General features: G+C 42.0%; 1 protein-coding gene across 3 annotated transcripts; it reads left to right on the top strand.

Moving 5' to 3' along the window:
• Nucleotides 1-4805: 4805 nt before the first annotated feature.
• Nucleotides 4806-14590, top strand: LOC124287904 (putative alkyl/aryl-sulfatase YjcS). 3 transcript variants are annotated; one of them, XM_046724391.1, is made up of 6 exons: nt 4806-5058; nt 6623-6809; nt 10721-10927; nt 12213-12449; nt 12511-12526; nt 12921-14590. In XM_046724391.1, exons 2-6 carry the CDS (start codon nt 6633-6635, stop codon nt 14027-14029), a joined length of 1746 nt encoding a protein of 581 aa, XP_046580347.1. In that variant the 5' UTR covers nt 4806-5058; nt 6623-6632; the 3' UTR covers nt 14030-14590. The 3 variants fall into 3 exon arrangements, with proteins under 3 accessions (XP_046580347.1, XP_046580348.1, XP_046580349.1); XM_046724392.1 differs by lacking the exon at nt 4806-5058 and adding an exon at nt 5382-5394; XM_046724393.1 differs by lacking the exon at nt 4806-5058 and adding an exon at nt 5383-5394 and having other exon boundaries at nt 6627-6809.
• Nucleotides 14591-18956: the final 4366 nt, after the last annotated feature.

An 18956-nucleotide genomic window follows, 5' to 3' on the forward strand; every position in this document is an offset into this window, starting at 1 on the left:
TCACGTTTCGCGAAGGCCGGTCATAAGACATCTATTGCAACAAGTATATTTCATATTCAACTGTGGGAAATACATCTCTGAATTCCTCATACATTTTAGAATCAAAATACAAATGATTGTCACCAATACCAATTGTCTCGATGAAATGAAACGAAAGATATTGGGTGTGAAAACGACAGCTGTGCTCGAAAGAATGCACTTGTTTAAAATGTGAACAAAGAAAAAATCAAACTTTACTCGACATCCAGGGGGTTAAGCAACAACAAAGAAAACAGTTTGCTGACAGATTCGGTCCTACGTTTGATGAATAAGATGAAAATGCGGTATCCGTGGTGTTAATACAAAGCACAGAATACTGTTGTTTACCAAACGTTGCTCACCAATCAGGGGTCAGATGTCAACCATTAACTTCATGACGTCATAGCAGTCCATAATGACGTCATGCCTATGATAGTTCACATAGTAAGAAAGGGTTGGAGGTGGGTAGGGGGGCACTATCTACGTTCGGCCGGGGATCTAGTGGGGTCTGGGAGCATGCTACCCCTGGAATTAATATTGTAAAATCAGATGCTCTCCGATGCAATTTCCTGCTTCTGAAGGCAACATGACTCTATTCATATAATCTCCAATTTTGTATCAAATATATTTTTTTTCCTGCTACATGTTTTTAAAAAAGGTTTCTTTGTTCAAAATTGTAGCATCTGTTCATAATGTTCCGAACTAAACTATATAAATGAGTTTAGACATATCTGTATACATCCAAAACAACTGTTTTGTTTAGGTTAAGTATTAATATAGTTGTATTATTAAATTCAGTTGACAGCCTAGACATTGCGCGTGAAATTTACACAATGTACATGATATCTTCAGGTTTGTTCAATATTACTCGCGAGCTCGGTTTACTCATTGCAACTTAACAAGATAAGTCAGTCAGAATGATCGCTCTGTTTATGATCAACCATGAAATTAACACATTTACAGTTCCAGGGGAATGTGAAAAAGGATTTTGATTCCATTAGACACTTTTAGCTTAACTTCCTCCAATCTGTCTTCCTAGAAGTACCATTGATGTCCTGTCGTTAGGTGGCGCCGCATTTAGCTCGCTGTAGTGGTGACAAAGTTCTAAGACTTTTCAGATCAAGCTACCACATCATCATGGGGATGAGGAAATGATTCATGATATAGCATCGGTTCATAGTTCCAAAAATAAAACAAAGTTGATAGTTTATATAATACTATTTATTTATTTTTTCACCAATGAATGTTTGTTTGTGTATTCATGGTTTTGTAAGTTATTCTTTATTTTGCCTATTCTGTCTTTTTGAGTCATGTGGATTGGATGCAATCCTTTTTCCAATTAAATCTTTTGTTCGTTCATTATCATTAGGTATAGCACAATTTGCCTTTAGCTTATACGGTTCCGTGTAGTCTATGTCATTGCCCTGGATTCTTGTTTTATTCATTAATGGTTGTTGTAATCATATGTATTTAGGTGTAACATTCTGGTACCGATCATCTGTCAGATTGGCTGCACGCAATCTTTGTGTCATTAATTGAGGTGTATATTTTAGGGCAGCGGTGAGGGTATATGACACTCAAAATCAAAAGGGTGTTATATCAATATATAAAAATCATATGGAAACATTTCTGGGGGTGGGGTGGTGTGGGGTGTGTATAGTGGACAAGCAGACCATTCACCACAGGCACATCACTGACAGCTAGCAGATCCTTGGTAATCCTTGGATTGGATAGGTGTATAGTGGACAAGCAGACCATTCACCACAGGCACACCACTGAGAGCTAGCAGTTCCTTGGTAATCCTTTCCTTGGATTGGATAGGTGTATAGTGGACAAGCAGACCATTCACCGCAGGCACACCACTGACAGCTAGCAGTTCCTTGGTAATCCTTGGATTGGATAGGTGTATAGTGGACAAGCAGACCATTCACCACAGTCACACCAGTGACAGCTAGCAGTTCCTTGGTAATCCTTGGATTGGATAGGTGTATAGTGGACAAGCAGACCATTCACCACAGTCACACCAGTGACAGCTAGCAGTTCCTTGGTAATCCTTGGATTGGATAGGTGTATACTGGACAAGCTGACCATTCACCACAGTCACACCACTGACAGCTAGCAGTTCCTTGGTAATCCTTGGATTGGATAGGTGTATACTGGACAAGCTGACCACTCACCACAGCCACTGCATTGGAGTTTAGCAGCTCATGTGTAGTCATGACAGTGAGGTAGGAGATGTTGGTCAAGACATATAGACGATGGTGACGAGAAGGGCATCCTCACTCACTCAGAGGGAGCTATGTTGCATAAGCTATGTATAACTGTACGTTAGTATAAGCATACGATATGAATGTCAGTAGGGATTGTCTTATATAACTTAGTTCCAAAAGAAACGCGACATGTCCATTTGAAATAAGAACTGTTATCCCACATACATGCTTCCTGCCACTATATGCTTTACACAGAACGCACCAAAGAAAGATAAAAGGCAACAGCAACGACAGTGGATTTAAGATCGGATGAAATTTTTATTGTGTCCAACCTGAAGAGTCTGCATTAGACACGTTTAGAAGCTTAAGCTGATATTCGATGTTATCAGTACCTGGTATGACCACCATTATTGTTTATCACATGAGTACACCGTCTTCCCATGGACATGAACAAACGTCGAATGAAAGCACGGGGAATGTTATTGTACTCATTCAACACTGCATTCTCCAACTGCCGCCGATTTTGTGGAGGAACTGGTCTTTGACGAAGGCGTCGGCCCAACTCGTCCTAGAGATGTTCCACTGGATTCAAATCAGGACTAAGAGGTGGCCAAACCATTGTCTGGATGTGATGATTGGCCAGGAATTGTCCTGTGATAATGGCCGAGTGGGCGCGGGCATTATCGTGTTGGAACTGCAACTGTGGTCTGGTCTAAAGAACGGGACGACAACAGGCCTTAAGACTTCGTCAATGTAGCGTCGTGCAGTTACGGCCCTTCCACGACCTTGACCGTTGTTTTGGAAGATTACAGGTGGTACATGCCTTACCCAGCTTATTCCACCCCACATCATAAGGGATGGCCCACCCCAGCGGTCACTTTCCAGAACACATGGGTCTCTGAAAACGTTCATTTCGTCGACGCCATACTCTCACTCTCCCATCTACAACGTTGACACAAACATGACACTCGTCTGAGAAAACAACATTCTGCCACTGTGCATATCTCCAATGCTGATGTTGGCGAGCCCATACTAAGCGCTGTCCCGTGGCGTCAAAATCGGTCCAACATACGGTCTCCTACAGTGTAGCCGGTGTGCTCTCAAACGTCAACGCACAGTGTTTCCTGAAATTGGTCTCTTGTGAATCCCAATTGTCTGACGGTCTGTAACAGTAGCTGGAAGGAAACGGTTGCGAAGATGTGACGTTACGATGTAACGGTCTTGCCTGTGTGACGTCACTCGTGGCCTGCCATCTAGGTCGATCTCTCACCGAATTCGTTTGATTTTGGCGTTCAATCAGTCGGTAAATTGTCGTCCGATGTACTCCCATATGTCGTGCAACGTTGACCACACTTGAACCAGCATGAATCATCCCAAGAGTACGTAGACGTGCTTATTTGCTCAGACGTGGCATATTTTTCTCTGAACCATTCAGAAAAGGAACACAACAGAAACTGCCTTCGCATCTTTTAAAGGGTTCTTTCTCTCGTTTTTCTTGAAGAAAGCGTCGTATCATTAAATTCACACGCACAACGCGTCAGGGCATGCGTTTATGTGATGCGTTTCTGTTGTTTTTCCCATACAAATGTTCAATAATTAGATTCAGTTGTCACGTCTAATCTGACGTTGAAAGTCTTGTTTCAGAAGTTTAATTTCGAAAAATGGTTTAAAATAACATTTAACAAGCACATTCGTTATGATTGTAAAGTAGATGAGACAATTATGGAAATTTCAAAACAAACATGAATGTCGCGTTTCTTTTGGAACTAAGTATATATAGATGCAATGTCAGTTCGTGTGTCTTAAACAGTTATCAAAACCGTTTATAACGTTGTCTTTTGTCATTAACAACATAATATGAACATCAACTTGTATATCGGTTGTAGAAGTATATCAATTTACGATTTTTGATTACCACACGTGCGTTATTGCCGATATTATATTATACTGTTGACTAACTATTTTCAAGAATATTAGTAAAATGAGTGTAAAATACTGAGGTCTTGTTTTGAAGGAGGCCTATTGTATCCTGAAGACTGACATTCCAAACGGCATCGGGCTGTCAGGCTCGCTGACGTGGCTTACACATGTCATCGTATCCCAATTGCGTAGATCGATTTTCATGCTTTCGATCACTGGATTGTCTGGTCCAGACTTGATTATTTACAGACAGTATAGGTGGAATATCGTAAGTGCGGCGTAAAACTAAATTCACTCACTCTTTACGGAAATGACCCGGCTTCGATTCCCCAGATGGGTACAAAGTGTGAAACCCATTTCCGCTGCCCCCGTTGTGATATTTCTGGAATACTGCTAAAAGTGGAATAAACCCATACTCATTACCCATCCCTGTAAAGCGAAGCAGTTGTACATAAATATACGTGGCGAGAGTGTAGTGTTAACATTGGAAACAAAACATATGAATGGACGGTGTGATATGTATGGTTCAAATAATGTGATAGTTGATAGAAAGCGTGAATAAGCATATTAATAAGATTATAAATCGAATTCTATACTTTGGGAGGAGCCTGTGTAAGTCTAGGTCTCTCGACCCCCAGGTTCTATCAGCTAAAGGACAGTCTCGCCGCAACACAGCTAATTGTGAAGTTGGATACAAACAGTATCAGCGATGTGAGCCAGTTCACTGGTTGTTTTGATTCTCACATGTGCGGTTGGCGGCATGAAGAGTACGTATTATCTGGGACTATTTGACGGTGACCAGAAAATGGACTTTGAGCCGAAATGGTCGCCGCGTCAGTATTAACGATCTGAACTGAGCCGTAAACTGCTGCAGCTCCACCTACGGCAACACGACATAAACATTCACAAGGTATGCGCTTGTCACTGCTTGAGACAATGTTGTTACAGCATATTTATAAACAATGGTATGGACGCGCTTAACAGTTTGACCCAGATAGCTGCGTTGCGAGAATCGGCCTTCTTATATCCCCTTGTTTATATGATCAAGGGTTTTAGTTACAAACGGAGGGTGGTGTTAGGAAGGCAAGGTGGTGTTGATATGTTGGGGTCGTAGTTGTCGTAGATGTGGTAGGTGTTCAATGGAGACAGGTGCGAGTGGACTCGCTGGGGTACGGCGACAACACTCGTTGTTGTGTATGTAGGTAGATTACATTCAGCTCAAGGGTGGATACAGTTGTTCACCAAGGTAGATGTCCTTGACATGGGTACATGCTAGATAATAGCAAATGATGCTGAATGCGTTTGATAATAATATTAATTTAATTATATCAACAACAAAGCAATACTAGTAATTGAGTGAGTATGGTTTTACGCCGCCGTTAGCAATGTTCCAGCAATTTCACGACGGGGGACACCAGTAATGGGCTTCACACATTGCATCCACGTGGGGAATCGAACCTGGGTCATCGGGGTGACGAGTGAGCGCTTTGACAACTAGGCTACCTCACCGTCCCACAAGACAATAATAACAACAAAAACAACGATGATCTGTCAGGTTTTCCATCGAAACCCAACCAAATGTATAGATTTTGTTCTGTGACTGCCCAGAAAGAAAGACATCTACAACGACAGAAGAGGATGTGATCAAAACCGGAATAGCGTAATAAGCCATGTTTTGTTTGTTGTTAAATTTCACACTTACCAGCAATACAACGTTCCAGCAATACAACGAGTGGATGCAAATAATCTAGTCTGGACCAGACAGACCAGTGATTGATACAGGAAGCAACCGTTAACACTGTCAGGATACGATGAGACACAATGAACCAAGTCACTGATCCGGAGAAATCCGATCCTTTCAGACACATTTGACACCAGTCATAACCCTTTCTTATTAGAAGTGGAACAGATTATTTTCTGAAACCATTCCAATTGATGTCTTATGGGATCTTTACAGTGAGAAAAACATGTTTCAAATTCTGTTTTCGTTTTGACATTTGTATGAAATGTGATAGGGGTGCTATATTTTATAGCATTTACACAAGAAAGTAAGCTTCACAATGTTTAAGTGTACCGGTGAATTGCATTTGAACAATTACAGGGCACAGAGCATATATCATTTGTCAGAGAGAGCAACAGATGTTTTTTTAAAGCTCTATGGTCAGGCTGGACGATATAAAAATGGAATATTTTTCAGATGGAATGTTAATTTCTTTCTACGGACCTGGGCCTAGATTTTCGAAGCTCTCTTAGCGCTCAGATAGTCGTAAGTTAATGTTCATGTATGGCACTTACGACTATCTTATGGCTAAGGGAGCTTCGAAAATCCAGCCCCTGCTTTTTAACGAACCTATATTTGATTCGGCGGATACGGGAATTCGTGCTAAAATGGTTTAAACATGTTTATTCATGTATAAAACAAGAATTAAACATGCTTATTAAAATCGTGCTAAAATACACTTGCGTTTTTGCAGGCAGTACGACATGGCCAACACTGGTGTTGTTGTCGCCCTCGTCCTCGCGGCGGCGGCGTTCGGGGGGAACTGGCTGTGGTCAAGACAGACCAGGAAGGAGCAGATTGAGAGACTGGTCAGCGGTGCCCGCGCTCCGGATCTCCTGAAGGAACACTCGAACGTCTTCAACAAGAAAGAGATCGTGCAGGTAAAGGAATGGGTTCAGTTGGCTGCGAGCAAGGATGCAGAATGGTGGCCTTATAGTCAAATGAGTAAGTGAGTTAGGTTTTACGTCGCTTTTAACAATATTCCAGCTATATCACGGCGAGTGACACCAGGAATGGGCTCCACCCATTGAACCCATGTGGGGAATCGAACCCTACAGTCGGTAGTCTTGGTGATGAGCGGACGCTTTAACCATTAGCCTTCCCCACTTTCCCTGGTTGCAGGTAAGGATGCACATTGTTGGCCTTAAGGTCAAAGCGTTTGTTGGTATAATCTGGATGGTTTACCATGCGTGAGGCCAATTATGACCCAGCGTGGTGAGGTGAGGTGAGGTGAGGTGAGGTGAGGTGAGGTCGTACTTAGGAATATTTCGCTCATATGACGACGTGCATGCGTGTGTATGTGTGGCTGCTTGTGCTAGCCCAGACTTAAGCTGGTTTCATAGTGCTAGCTCACTGAGATACCATGCCGCAGTTAAGCATGAGTACCCCACTCAGACACATTATACTGGCTCCGAGCCGGCCAGTCCTTGTTGTACCCATTAATGCCGAGCGCCAGGCAGGGACCAACAAGTACCATATTTCTTTTGGTGTGACGAGGCCGGGGATCGAACCCGTGATCTTCCGTTCTCCGGGCGGACGCTCTAACCACTACACCACGGAGGCGGTTCCCAGCGTGGTACAGTACAACCAGAAATTATTGAGAATTTAAAGATTGTAATTTTTAATTTTTTTTCACTCATTACTCAAGTATTAAATGTGAATATTAGCAGAACATAACTCCTGATTCAAAGACAGGTGAACAGTTAGTATTTTGTCAAGTCACCATTGGCAGCAATGCAGGCTTCAATGCGGCGGGGCATACTACTGATCAAAGAAGTTAGAAAGTCGTGGTCCATGCTGTCCCAATATCGGACCACCTCTTCTTTCATTTCAGCAATATTTGTCAGATTTTTCTTATTGACACTTTCCTTCATAAGTCCCCTAACATTTTCTACTGGATTTAGGTCAGGGCTATAGCTTGGCCAATCTAATAATGTCATATTTTGGGTCCGAAACCAGGCCTGTGAATGCTTTGAACGATGTTTTGGGTCGTTGTCCTGCTGGAAAATCCAAAACAAAAATTTCCATAGAACGCATGAGCAGATGGAAGTAAATGTCCCTCGAGAATATCTGTGTACCGCTCACTGTTCATATTCCCTTCAAATACACGGAGGGGCGTTGCCCCTAACACAGATATGCCATCCCACACGTTAAATTTCGGACTGTACTTTGGGCGCTGATACAAAAGTTTTTCAGTTTGTTTGGTCCAGAATTTCAGTGTATTAAGAAACAGCCACACAGAACTTTCATCTGAGAAAATCACACTGTCCCAGTTAAAATTTCTATGCTGTAAGCACCAGTTCAACCTTCGCTCCTTTTGTTCAGGTTTCATGATCGGTGATGGAATTCCTCGACTTTTCTGCCAACCCATTGCATGCAGCTCAGTTCTAATAGTTCCTCTATCAATCATATCCAGACTTAATTTTTCTAAACTCCTTCGTTTGTTTTTACAAACAAGAATAGCAAGCCGCCTACTGTCACCGACAGTCAATTTTCTGGGCCTACCTGCGCCTCCCTGGTGCTCAATGCCATATCCATTTGCAATACTTTTCAAAACACGATAAACAGTGGACAAAGGGATGCCTGTTCTACTTGAAATCACGTTAGCTGATCTGATGTCCTTGTTAATAATACTCTAAAATCAACTTCCTCTTCTCTAAATCATCCATACTGAGGATCGCTGAAAATGTCGTCTGCTAGCAAGTAAACAAAGGGGGATAACTCTTCACAAACTAATGAAAAAGGATTAACGGAGTTGACTCTCTTGAATGAAACCAAGCACTTGATAGCTGGTCAAGGTTGTTTATACTAGAAATCCAATTAATCATATTCCTAAAATTCTCAATAATTTCTGGTCATACTATATGTCTGGAATATTGGTTATGAAAGTGAGATCCTCCCGGTAAGTATGGTAAGTATCCAAAGGGTTCATTTTCAGTGTTCGACCGTTAACATTCAGATCCATTCGGTTTAATAATTCGACAATGCTGCACTTGTTACATGGTGTCATGGACCTCTCACTTCGAGGGGCGTTAGAGTGGTCTAGTGGTTAAAGTGTCCGCTGGTCACGCTCAAGACCCGGGTTCGATTCCCCACATGGGTACAATGTGTGAAGCCCATTTCTGATGCTCCCCCGCCGTGATATTGCTGGAATATTGCTAAAAGTTGCGTAAGACCACACGCACCCCAACTTAAAAAATAAACCCATGTAAGATAACTCGTAGGCACTGAAAGCCGGGACCATGTGTGAACCGTCGATCTCGCCAACACCCTGACCGTCACAGGAAATATACGTGAAACCTTTTCGTCGAAAGCCATGGACGCGTTTCCAGACAAAAGAGAAGAGAATTTGGAACTGCCACTTCAAAACGTTGATGAACGTATTCGTTGTAATATGTTTAGAAAGAAAACTACCGTATCAATACGTAACAAGGTATTATTGAAAACTAGCGAATAAAACACCAAATGAAAAGTTCACGCGAAAAAAAATAGGCAATCTTTGTTAAATTATCTTCTCTTCACTCATCCGCTAGGTGTACTGATGCTGACGACCTAACCTTAAACTGATAGCGCATGTCGTCATACGTAACTACTCGTCCCTTTCCGTAACCTGACGGAAAGGGACGAGTAGTTATGAATGCGCATGTTGTATGCGCGAAGTGAGCTGTACGTGTTACTGTTACATTTAGAGACCGTTAACCAGTATAACGGGTAACGTGGTACATGGACAATATATATTTGCCCTTAACGATGATATATCAAGAGTTATATGCTAACATATTTGTACCATGATATCATAATATACTGAACAACATTAGAAACGGACCACGATTGTAATACGAAATATCCCCGTCAGACTGAAATGTACCCATATCTGAGCATCGTCGGTGCATTTTAGTGTGGTGCGTTTCTAATGTTGTTCAGTATACATCACCAATGATCATGATTGCTTTTATTGCAATAATGAATCGCCATCTGGTACCTGTAAGGGTTTGTGTGCATGATGTAAAAATGATTGTATGGATGAATGGTGATGTTTATTCCAAATTTCTACAATGACTGCATTTTGATAATGATAAATTAATGATCTATATTATAATGGCATGTTTCACATTTCGAATAGATGAAAATGATAAGTAAGTATATATATAAATTCATAAAAAATATCTTCAAGGAATGATTTTTGGGATAAATTCGAAATTATGCAATCATAACAATATATAATATCTCTGTGGCATATTTATTCTTAACAATACCTTTTAGTACTGTTGAATGAAAATCCAGATATAGACATAAAGTTAGATAGTAGATGGTCTGTAAGAGAAAATATATTGTCAACATTGTGTTGCCAAAACAAGAAGCTGCGCATGCATTCATCATTTAATTATATTTATGCATTATATACATCCTCTGGGGGTAAATCTCTAATTTGCTACTTATATTCTGATCTGTAAATGGTATTAAAGTTTAGTCTGGAAATAGATCAGTAAATTACATTATATAATGACTCACGGCTCTGACTGATGGGCATGTTATATAAGGGATAGAATAGGTAAATCTTTATTTCAAACTATAATTGTTATCTCTTATGCAACCGACTCAACGTCGACTTTCTTGATCACGTGATCCATTTTGTCGCTGTCTACGACAAACTGGGCTTCTAGAAGATCTATTCTAATCCAATAGACCCACGGTGCTCAGACGAAACGAGCGATATCAAAGTTAGAGTTTATTTAGACCTCTGCAGTATTATCAACTCTGTACTGTAATAGGATTCTTCTGTGCCTTACAGGTAACACCCAACGTATACTCTGCCATCGGCTTTGCCATCGCCAACTCTATCATGATCGTCGGCGACGACGGCATTATTATTGTTGATGTCACGGAGAGCGTGGCTGCAGGTAGAGAGATTCTCGCCGCCTTCAGGAACATCACCAGCAAGCCTGTCAAAGCCATCATCTACACCCACAACCACGCTGACCACACGTACGGAGCTCGGGTATGTGTTAACGTCAATGAAACAGATCTTTGTACACAACAAGGCTTCATATTTATTACTCTAATTTCGTTTCGCACGAAATTCCCACTTCTCACCTCGAGTTCCAGAAAGGGGTGGTTGGGAGAAGGTGGGTATGTATGTAGAGGGGGACGGAGTTGTGACTAAATACAGCCTCCAAAATCATAAGCAGAACTTCAAAGCGCTCCCACATAACACCTGTCGTGACAATCCTCCACTGGCTGCCTGTTAAATCAAGAATTGACTTTAAAATATTGTGTTTTGTCTACAAATGCCTCAATGGCAAAGGCCCAGAATACTTGAAAGAACTTCTTACCCCATACACTCCAGAAAGACAGCTCCATTCTCAGAATCTGAACTTACTCTCTGTGCCTCGGTTCAAACTGCAAACTTTTGAAGGAAATCCTTTGCCTGCTCTGCCCTCTACTCTGGAACTCTCTCCCTATCACCATTAAATCAGCAGTTGACTTTAATTCCTTCAAACGACTTCTCAAGATTCATCTGTTTTCACTGCATTATGACTAGCTACTAGTCCCTCATTGTATATATGTATATTATCCACCCACCCAGATAGCATTCAGACGTTGGCCCAACGTTGGCAATGGTTTTGCCAACATTGCCAATGTTGGGCCAACGTCCGAATGCTATCTGGGCACTTTGTTAGCGCTTTGAGCATGGGCCTTGTGCATGGAAAAGGCGCATTATAAGTTCACATTTATTATTTATTATTATTATAAAGAATAATTGGAATAAAGTTTCCAAATGTCAAATTAAGAACGTAAAAATATTTGTTTAACTGGCCCCAGGTATTGCCGGGGTGAAAGTACAATGTCTCATTATATCATGCGCCAGAAGAAATAGCATATAGCTGAAGAGGGTATCCGTCTGTGTTAGTCCCGAGTACTTTAACGACTTCTCTCTATTACTTTACGTACAGTTAAATAGGACATAATGCATAAAATGCTTCAATGTGTTATTTTGATGTACATTAAAGTGAAAATATATATTCACAAACTATGACACAAGGTCGAACTTTATGATGCCAGTTACTCAAACCGCCGTCATTAAACTGAAGTATTGCTTGTTACGGTGTAACACGAACGAACGAACGAGCGGACCATGGCGAAGGTCAGATCTGGTAGCTGACAGAAGTTGTTCAGCGTTCACCCAACCTCCTCATTCAGCCCACCTAGTCTAATACGTTATAGGACATGCCCTAGACGAGTGGGTATGTTTTAAACAAGATCATTCTTTGTTGCAACGACAGGGGTTTATCGAGAAGGACCAACCGACACCAGAGATCTGGGCACATCGTAGCATCTTGTCGGAGCTCCAAACCTTCTTCTACTCCTCCCCGATAGGATATCAGCGAGCCATGAGGCAGTTTGGGGTGCTCATCCCGAACCACATCAATGCCGGTATAGGAATGAAGCTGAGATGGACAGAGGAAGGACAACAACCTGGTCTCATCTTCCCCACCAAGATGTTTGTAGGGATAGAGAGAGCGCCCCAACAAGGAATGAAGCTGAGATGGACAGAGGAAGGACAACAACCTGGTCTCATCTGATATCATCGTTGCAGGTTAGTGAAGAAAGACATGACTGGCAGGTTGGTATAAAGAGACAGACTGTGGCCGGTTGGTATAGAGAGACATGACTGTGGCCGGTTGGTATAGAGAGACATGAGTGTGGCAGGTTGGTATAGAGAGACATGAGTGTGGCAGGTTGGTATAGAGAGACATGAGTGTGGCAGGTTGGTATAGAGAGACATGAGTGTGGCAGGTTGGTATAGAGAGACATGAGTGTGGCAGATTGGTACAGAGAGACGTGACTGTGGCCGGTCAATGGTCAGACATCTTTATGGCAGTGTGATTGCACTTCCTCGACATATCCCACTTTCATACAATGTTCTATAAACTATAATCATTTGAGTGCTAGAAAACGAGTGACTTTATATTTGATTTATTATTTTGTAGGCGTTAAGATGAAGCTAGTCCATATCCCCGGAGAGACTCCGGACCAGATCGGAGTATGGCTGCCAGACGAGAAGGTGTTCCTGTGCGCCGACGACGTCTACCGTGCCTTCCCCAACCTCTACGCTATCAGGGGAACGACGTCACGCAGTCTACTAGACTGGTCATCCTCACTGGACAAGATTATTGACCTTGAACCACATTACCTCGTCCCGAGTCACACACGGCCACTGGAGGGCGCTGATGCCATCACGTCACTGCTGACCAGTTACCGAGACGCCATCCAGTTTGTTCATGATCAGACTGTCAGGTTTATGAACAAAGGTTTACTGCCAGACGAGATTGCTGCCAAGGTCCGTCTTCCAGAACATCTAGCTACACATCCTTATCTAATAGAACTGTACGGCACCGTGGAGTGGTCCGTTAAAGGCGTATTTAATACATACATGGGTTGGTTTAGCGGTGACCCGGTTAACCTTTCACCTTTGACCCCAGACGAATTAGCCAATAGGTATGTAGAACTGGGTGGCGGTGTTGATAGATGTGTGACCGCAGCACAGGAAGCACTTGACAAAGGAGATCACAGATGGGCCTTGACCTTGGCCTCCCACGTCATTAGAGTAGACGAACAGAACACAGATGCGCGCCGAATTGCCTCGATTTGTATGATGGCTCTTGGCAGTCAGCAAGTCAGTGCGAATGGCCGGAACTATTTCTTCACGTCAGCATTGGAAGTTCTTGGAGAACTAAATACAAAGATAAACGGCGACCGTAGACACGGCTTCATCAGAATCGCTCCCATGGCAACGCTGTTCAGTCTGTTGCGGGTTCGGTTTATGCCAGAAACATGCCCAAATACGAACACAACTGTTTTGTTTGAATTTACTGACTCTAATACGTTTATTTCCTTAACTGTGCGAAATTCGATCGTTCTTATCGGTGACAGACCTTTAACGTCATACCAAATCAAGGTCAAGACGACTGAGACAGTGTGGCGTGAAATAACCATCAGCAAGATGGCCGCCTTGACGTCATACGTCACTGGGGAGGTTGAGGTCGTAGGTGGACTCGTCAACTTCCGGAATGTCATGTCCTGCTTCGAAAAGGATTAGGATAAACATCATTGGACGAAGTCTTTCCTCGACACCTGGTGTTCAGCACCTGTTCCACGGTGTCATTGCTTCAACAGCGTAAATTGTGCAACATGTTCCAAAGAAAGCAATATATATGTGTGTGTCTGTTTTATGTGTGTATTCAGAACTAAATGTACATGGAAATAGTTATATATCCAGATAATTGAAATGTAAAATATTATGTGTTAAAATACGTAAGTCAAGGAATTAAACTTAATTCTATCATAAAATTTCACTTAAACATAAAAGAACATTGTTCCATGTAATTTTGGCTAAACAGAACAATCCAATCTACCCAATCGTCGATTTCCATAAAATTCGTCTTTTCCCGGATTTTCACGAAGGTTAATTAACGTCAAAATTCTTCTCGACTCCCGCTTTCCGCAACAGGACTGTCCCCAAGCGAAAGGCAACAGATGTGTATACCCATACAAAGCACTGCTTTCAGTGATTGTGCAACAAGGTCAGGCGTGTAACAAGGGACGAGGTAATGTCGCTTTAACTATCATCTATCTTCGGAATTAAAGAGATTATCACCAAGGTAAGTTTGTTTTGCCGTCAGCACATAAGTTTGACATATACTGAGAGAAACAAATAAAGGATCACAGGAAAATTCAAGCGTTCCTTTATTATTTTCCAGTTTTCATCACCACAGCGCTATTCAAAGCTGGTGATGAAAACTGGAAAAATTAAGGAACGCTTGAATTTTCCAGTGATCCTTTATTTGTTTCTCTCAGTATATGTTTGTCATGTCTGTCTTTGTTTGGTGGACTGCTTACGCATGGACCTCTCATCCCCAGTTTGACGTTGTCGCTCGTCTTTGTGGCCAATGGTGTTGAGGGACGAGGCACGAGGGAGATGACGTCACAGATACAGTCACGAACACATCAACCAGTGCAGAGTTCGCTGGTATAAGCATGACATTGGGATCCAAATGTTCAAAATATTGGTGCGAATGATTTGAACCCTGATTTCGATTTGCCAGTGAAATCCACAATGAAATGTTATTCAGTTAACCCAGGACTTGGTCTAACATTCTTCAGATCGTTGGTGAGGATGAATTCACGAAAAGGTAGACAAAGACGACTTTATGATACGATGGAAATCTGTTTGTCAGAGCTTGAGGAGCCTTTAACCTCAGTGTTACAGGGATATTGTCCCTGAGAGTTCGAGTCTCAGTACAGGAGTATTTTGAAGATGAAGAAATAGTACATCAATATGTCAGCGACGACAAAGGTTTACGGCGAGGGAATGAAAGAAGAAACCACTTGTTGAAACCACAGTTCTATCCATGTGCTCTGGAACAAAGATGATGGCAGAAAGAATATATATATATCCTACACCTTCTATGGGTACAACTGGGAACATAGTGGCGAACAGCCATATGGCAGTTTGTGTGGGAACGGTTTCAGACTGCGAATAGGTCTGTAAACTTCCTGTCATCTGGGTGAGTGAGTGAGTTAGTCAGTTTAGTGAGTTAGTTAGTTGTAGCTATATTTCAGCAATATCACTGCGGGACATTTCCAAAAATGGGATTCACACATTGTACCCATGACGGGGAATCGAACGCATGTCTTCGGCATGCTGAGTGAGTGAGTGAGTGAGTTTAGTTTTACGCCGCACTCAGCAACATTCGAGCTATATGGCGGCGGTCTGTAAATAATCGAGTCTGGACCAGCCAATGCAGTGATCAACAGCATGAGCATCGATCTGCGCAATGGGAACCGATGACATATGTCAACCAAGACAGCGAGCCTGACCACTCGATCCCATTAGTCGCCTCTTACGACAAGCATGGGTTACTGAAGGCCAACATTCTAACCCGGACCTTCACGGGTGTCGGCATGCTGAACGAACGCTTTAACCTCTAGGCTACCCACCGCCCTTCATCAGCTATGACTGATCATGATGTTCATGATTCAAGTTTGCAGGTGAGGGTTCGTGTTGTGGATGATTTTGTAATCTTCGATCTTTAGTAACGAATGTTTAGGAATATTTAATGCATTACGTTCAGAATGAGTATTAAAACACCCAAATCAGTATCAGTAGCAAAAACAATGATAATCACTCGTCGAAGACTTCAGTCTGGTGTTGAGTAGGGGTGGGTATTGCAGAGAATTTTCATATTGCGATATATTGCGATGCGGAAGCATATATTGCGATATGTATTGCAATATATTGCAAGAATTATATTTTTAACAAAAACTATTTATAATCGAGTTAATGCTTGATTATAAAGCAAAAACACAACAAAATCACTATGATTGATTAACCTTTAATAAAACCTTAATCATGACAAAATAAAATTGTAAGTAACATTTGGCACTAATGAAACAGGGAAAAGAACAATTCAAAAACGGAAATATCCGAAGATTTCCGAGTGTTACAATGTTTTCCGAATGCATGTCAAAATACCGGTTTTCGATCAGCGTATCGCAATACGTATCGTTTTCATGTCTGAACCGGTAAATACCGGTAAACCGGTTATATTGCTCAGCCCTAGTGTTGAGTTACCATAACCTGGTCATTGTATTACCGTTGACATTTCAGGGTGCCGTTCCACTAACCGATCTTAGCCCTATGCCAATCGTAAACCCCTAAAATCCAAATCTTAGCGTGACGTTACGATCGGCATACCGTTCCACTAACCAATCTTAGCTAAGTCAATCGTAAAGTTAAGATTCAAAGTCTAAGTTGCTCATGACCAACTTAGGATAGCTAAAATCAATCGTAGAGAAACCAAAATGGTGGCTTTCCTATTCTATGTGAAAAATAAGAGCGAGCATTTCACCGTGAGCGTCTCCTAAAATCCCCTTTGAAATGAATTTGTATATTTCTGTGATGTAAACAAACACTGCACTGAAGCCTTACAAATGTCAGGCCAGTCTGACCACTGTCGTCATAGGAACACAACCGAGCGAGTCGGTGTAACACATTTGTACAACAATATTGCAACGTCATGGTTAAGAATAGGGACAGCCGTGAAGTGAACAATGTTCTGAAACAAAAAGATACAAATATGTTTGATTTGACGTGCGCTTATTTGGTGGGGGATTCTAAAGGCAGGCCGCGTGTTATTCAAGACCACTGACAGATTCTAGATACGTTATATAGAGGATGCCTCGTCACGCCTTGTTTATTCTGATTGACAAGGTTCAGTCACATAATAAAAGCTCTGACACAATTGACATGTTTTAAGTCCAGACTTAAAACCTGTTCTCAGTATATTATTTCTAATCTCGGCTGTAAATACTCTCGTGTAAATTATCTGTACATAGCGCTTTGAGCATGCCCCAGGATGTGGAATAGGCGCACTATAAATATGCATTTATTATTATTATATTATGCCTGATACCCAGCGTTCACACACACTTGCACCTGAAACCAAGGTGCTCACTACCCTAATATTTTGCTCTAGGTTTTTTTCTCCACGTTTATACTTGGTTGGAAAAATACCCATGAAGGCCCGGATTAGAATATTGAACTTCAATAACCCATGCTTGTCGTAAGAGGCCACTAACGGGATCGGGTGGTCAGACTCGCTGATTTGGTTGACACATGTCATCGGTTCCCAACTGCGCAGATCGATCCTCATGCTGTTGATCACTGGAATTTCTGGTCCAGACTCGATTATTTATAGCTAAGATACATAGCGTTCACTAACATGAACGCTCATGTTAGTGAACGCTATGCATCTTAATTAGCTAGATTATTTACAGACCGCCGCGATATAGCTTGACTATTGCTGAGTGCGGCGTAAATCTAAACTCACTCACTCACTCAGTTGGTTCGTAAACTACTTCCATCATTTGCTAGACTATGCAAAGGGAAATAACTCGTGCCTCGCATTCCTCTATCTCTCTAACGAAAGAGTCTCCATCTAAGCTTGGATCGGATCGTAAGATCGGGACCGGCTACGATCGGCCTAAGATCGGTTAGTGGAACGGGTGTAACTTTTAGCTAAGACGATTGTAAAATTGGCGTAACTTGCTAAGATTGATCTTAGTTAAGATCGGTTATTCTGATCAGAGTCTTACAAGCCATATATTCCATCTTTGCAACCGTTCCAATCCATGTGTGTGACGGGCGACTGATAAATGATCCATGTTATTGTTTATAAAGCATTATGTTATCAGTGCTTCACTATAGGCTGATAACAGACCTTCATCAAGCTTGATTAAGATCGATCGGATTCTGTCTAGTGCTCTAAGATTACATGACTACGGCTGCCAAGTCTTCCCGTAGGCTTCTCCAAGTCACCTCATCTCGCTTGCTTAAGCTTGATTGATTCCGTCTGGAGCCTTAAGACTTGGCACTGGAGCGATTGGAACAAGTAAAGTGTCAGCTCTCCTAAAGTGTTCTTGATAAATGAGTGAGCATGGTTTTACGCCGCTTTTAGCAATATTCCAACAATACCACGACGAGGGACACCAGAAGTGGACTTCACACATTGTACCCATTTGGGGAATCGAACCCGGGTTGTCGGCGTGACGAGCGAACGCTTTAACCACTAGACCTCCCAACCGCCCTGTTCTTGATAAGGAGGTATCCCCTCTGTGGCCAATGTTGTAATGCTGTTGTAACTTAATCATTCATTCTATAATGTGTTGGGTACAGTGTTACCTTCAAGTTCTTTCTGGCCCATTCGTTTAGTGGTTGAAGCGTGGTAAAATCCCGGGTTGGATTCCCCACATGTGTGCAATGTGTGGTGCTCATTTCTGGGATCCCTGTCGTGATATTGCTGGAATATTGCTTAGCGTAAAGCCATACTTACCCGTGATATTGCTGGAATATTGCTTAGCGTAAAGCCATACTTACCCATTCTGTAGGATAACATATCAAGTAAAAATTTATCACCTTTAATAACTTTCACAATTCACAGTAAGAAAGGTATTCTTATCTACAA

The sequence above is a fragment of the Haliotis rubra genome, unplaced genomic scaffold (genome assembly GCF_003918875.1).
Source record: "Haliotis rubra isolate DU_JTF1 unplaced genomic scaffold, ASM391887v1 Scf408, whole genome shotgun sequence".
NCBI lineage: Eukaryota > Metazoa > Mollusca > Gastropoda > Lepetellida > Haliotidae > Haliotis > Haliotis rubra.